General features: G+C 50.8%; 1 protein-coding gene across 1 annotated transcript; it reads left to right on the top strand.

Moving 5' to 3' along the window:
- Window positions 1–2073: 2073 nt before the first annotated feature.
- Window positions 2074–2836, top strand: LOC112845086 (induced myeloid leukemia cell differentiation protein Mcl-1 homolog). The gene is made up of 3 exons (XM_025904633.1): window positions 2074–2257; window positions 2372–2616; window positions 2726–2836. Exons 1-3 carry the CDS (start codon window positions 2077–2079, stop codon window positions 2834–2836), a joined length of 537 nt encoding a protein of 178 aa, XP_025760418.1. The 5' UTR covers window positions 2074–2076.
- Window positions 2837–3083: the final 247 nt, after the last annotated feature.

The raw sequence follows: 3083 nt of genomic DNA, 5'->3' as shown, positions 1-3083 counted from the left end.
GGCCTTTTGAACCTCGGCGAATGAATGCTCTGGGTCGGCGGACTTATGCTCTGGGTAGGTCGACGAGTGCTCCGAGTCGGTGAACGAATCCTCTGGGTCGGCGGACGAATCCTCTGGGTCGGCGGACGATCGCTCTGGGTTGGCAGATGAATGCTCCGGGTCGGCGGACGAATGCTCTGAGTCCGCGGACGATCGCTCTGGGTCGGCGGATGAATGCTCTGAGTCGGCGGACGAATGCTCTGAGTCGGCGGACGAATGCTCTGGGTCGACGGACGAATGCTCTGAGTCGGCGGACGAGTGCTCTGAGTCGCTGTGAATGGACATCACTGTGAATGGCTGAGTCGGCGGACGAATGCTCTGAGTCGACGGACGAATGCTCTGAGTCGCTGTGAATGGACATCACTGTGAATGGAATTGTACATCACTGTGAATGGTAACTGTGATATGCCAGATCGGTGTATTATAAACTCTGTGTGGAGTGTACTGCCAGCTTAACACAGACAGTTGACGACAACAACTAGAGACGCAGACTTACACCCAGGCATTCATTGCTTACAACCACTCGAAACATGGCCGGTAACTTAAGAGACCAGATTAAAGGTATTCTTGACAAAAGAGCTGTCAAACTACTTGCAGAGATGCCAAAACCTTGGACCCCGAGCATACACTATGGATGCTGAATATGGAGCAGTTGGAGCATAACCCCGAGCCCGTGGTCCTCCCGTGCTGGCTGAACATAGACGCGTCGGGTCCAGACGGCATCGCCTCTGACGGGTTTAGCCAAAGTGTCCAGCGTCTCAACGAACCCCCCACCTTCGGATCCGCTTGGTTGGCAGACGCCACGGGGATGGTTCACGTCGCAGGCACGTACGACACATACAAATGCGTAGACTGCAACATAGTCTTGTCGGGATACAAAAAGGCCGACAGAAGCCTAAACGAGCACGTCCTTCGTAACGCTGCCACAGGGCACCGATGCCGTTACCTAAAGGCCAAGTTTAAACACCGCGAGAACGAACTGCGGCTGTTAGAAGGCCTGCTACGCTTCCAAGAAGGTCGAGTTGCTTTCCCATTGCACCTACTGCTCGCAAAAGATCAGTACACAATACTGGCGGGGTGCTGGTATTGCGTGCTGTGCTCGCAGAAAAGGGGAGATGTTCACCATCCAGCGTGTGCTGACATGGCTTTGGAGTTGAAACAGTTTCTCATCAAGACAACTCTGGCGATAAGGCCTGCGGGGGCTCCGGCGGTTCCTGGGACCGTAGACTATGCGCTCGGCGATATATGGGAATGCGACGCATCCGCCTTTCGCACCGTTTGCGATTTCTCGGAGTTAGGACATAAGGCGAACATGGAACATTTGCCATGGACTCGGGACAAACACAGATGTGCTGCTTGTGATTTGGTTCTGCACAGCTTTGTGGTAGGGGACACCTTTGTGGGAGAGCACATCTATCACATATACAAGGAAGGTAAGCGTTGTCCGTATATCGACGCGAGATACGACCGAGACGAGATACTCTACGAACTCGGACGGCAACGTTCCCGGAGAGGACAACTCGCCTTCCCGAGTCGCGTACTCACAGCCGAGCGGGGCTACAGCTCCGTGGCCGGTCTGGAACGATGCCTAGTGTGTGGAGTTACCACTATACAAGAAAAGTATCTGCCTTCGCTTGGCCACGATGCCTGGTGTTGTGATATGAAACAGGCCTTGGTGGATGAACTGGAGTCTCTGAGACTTGTGTAATCTTAACAACAACAGGGTTCATTTCCTTCCTCTACAATGTGATACATGTCTGTGTGCTTCACATCTCATATGTTACACAATATAGCAGTACCCCCGCTGAATGTCACATCACACCACACAAGTTGATATCACCCTCTATGTTTTTATGTGCTCTTGTCTAACTCTCGATAGAGTGTAGCGGATTGCTGTACTAAGGGACCGTGTGCACAATAAACAATCTTTTTGTGGAAACCCTAGTACTGTTTTCTTCTTCTTCTTCTTCTTCTTCTTCCTCACCACCACTACCACCACCACCACTCACAATACTGTAGCACAGGGTTGCGGATACCATGACACAACGCAACCACTCGGTTGCTTATCAAGATGGTGTAGACACGCTGATCTTGACTGTACTAGATGGGACGATAACACACCGCACCCAGCAGTGTGTCGCTAATAAAGGGCGAGCATTTAGGGTGTTGAAACGTGCTGTCCGTGATGTGTTATGGACGCATAGAACGGAATACTGCGGTAAGTGTTGGGCGTTTCTCCGCAATGAGTATCTGTAATAGTGACCATGGCGGGCAGCAACGTAGTGTACTTAGAAAACTTGCAATTGTAATAACCACACGCACGTCCACACAGGCATGCTCTCACTTCAGACCACCGCCGCCGACGTGCCAACGGTCACAGCGGGTGTAGCACGCGCCTTGTTTTCGGACGGCATTATAAACTGGGGACGCATAGTGAGCCTTGTGGCTTACGGCACAGTGTTACTGCAAGCGTCGAAGTCAACCTTGTGGCCGGAGTGCGCTTACGGGATCGGCGTGTCGATAGCGGCCTACATTACAGATAATTACATGGATTGGCTTGTGGGCACAGATGGTTGGGTATGTCATTTCTTTATTTTTGTCCCCTTTGCCTAGTAGACACTCTTAAACGTTTGCAATGATGGACACAACAAACCTCACATCTGTTGTTACGTGTTACTCTTTTCAGGACGGATTCGTGGACACCTTCGACCGAGTACACCAACGGCCGTGGCTGTCAACACAAGGAAAGCTGTTTGTGTTTGGTGTGGGATTAGGTTTATTGTCAGTTTTACTATGATACAAGATAATAAATACAGTTTACACACACTTGGTATATGTCTTCTTTCCATGCTTACACTGTGCAATATACATGGGGAATATGCACCATCAACATCACAGTCTACAAAAAAAATCACATCACAGCCCAAACACCGTGGCTTCGAGCAGTTGTTCCAGTGTGCCGTCGGAAGGAAACATGTGGTCTGTGGGATATACTTCTATGTTAGACAAAAAGCAACTTGTTGCCAGCACGTCCCATTCGTGGC

Source organism: Oreochromis niloticus, unplaced genomic scaffold (genome assembly GCF_001858045.2).
Source record: "Oreochromis niloticus isolate F11D_XX unplaced genomic scaffold, O_niloticus_UMD_NMBU tig00002978_pilon, whole genome shotgun sequence".
NCBI classification, from domain to species: domain Eukaryota; kingdom Metazoa; phylum Chordata; class Actinopteri; order Cichliformes; family Cichlidae; genus Oreochromis; species Oreochromis niloticus.
Note: the sequence above shows the minus strand (reverse complement) of the source record. Positions and strands in the feature narration are given on the sequence as shown.

Excerpts from the sequence above, each read along its gene's own strand:
- LOC112845086 (XM_025904633.1), top strand. The coding sequence starts at position 2,077 with ATGACACAACGCAACCACTCGGTTGCTTATCAAGATGGTGTAGACACG. Across the intron at positions 2,258-2,371 it reads GCATAGAACGGAATACTGCG|GCATGCTCTCACTTCAGACC; the intron begins GTAAGTGTTGGG and ends ACGTCCACACAG. Across the intron at positions 2,617-2,725 it reads TTGTGGGCACAGATGGTTGG|GACGGATTCGTGGACACCTT; the intron begins GTATGTCATTTC and ends TACTCTTTTCAG.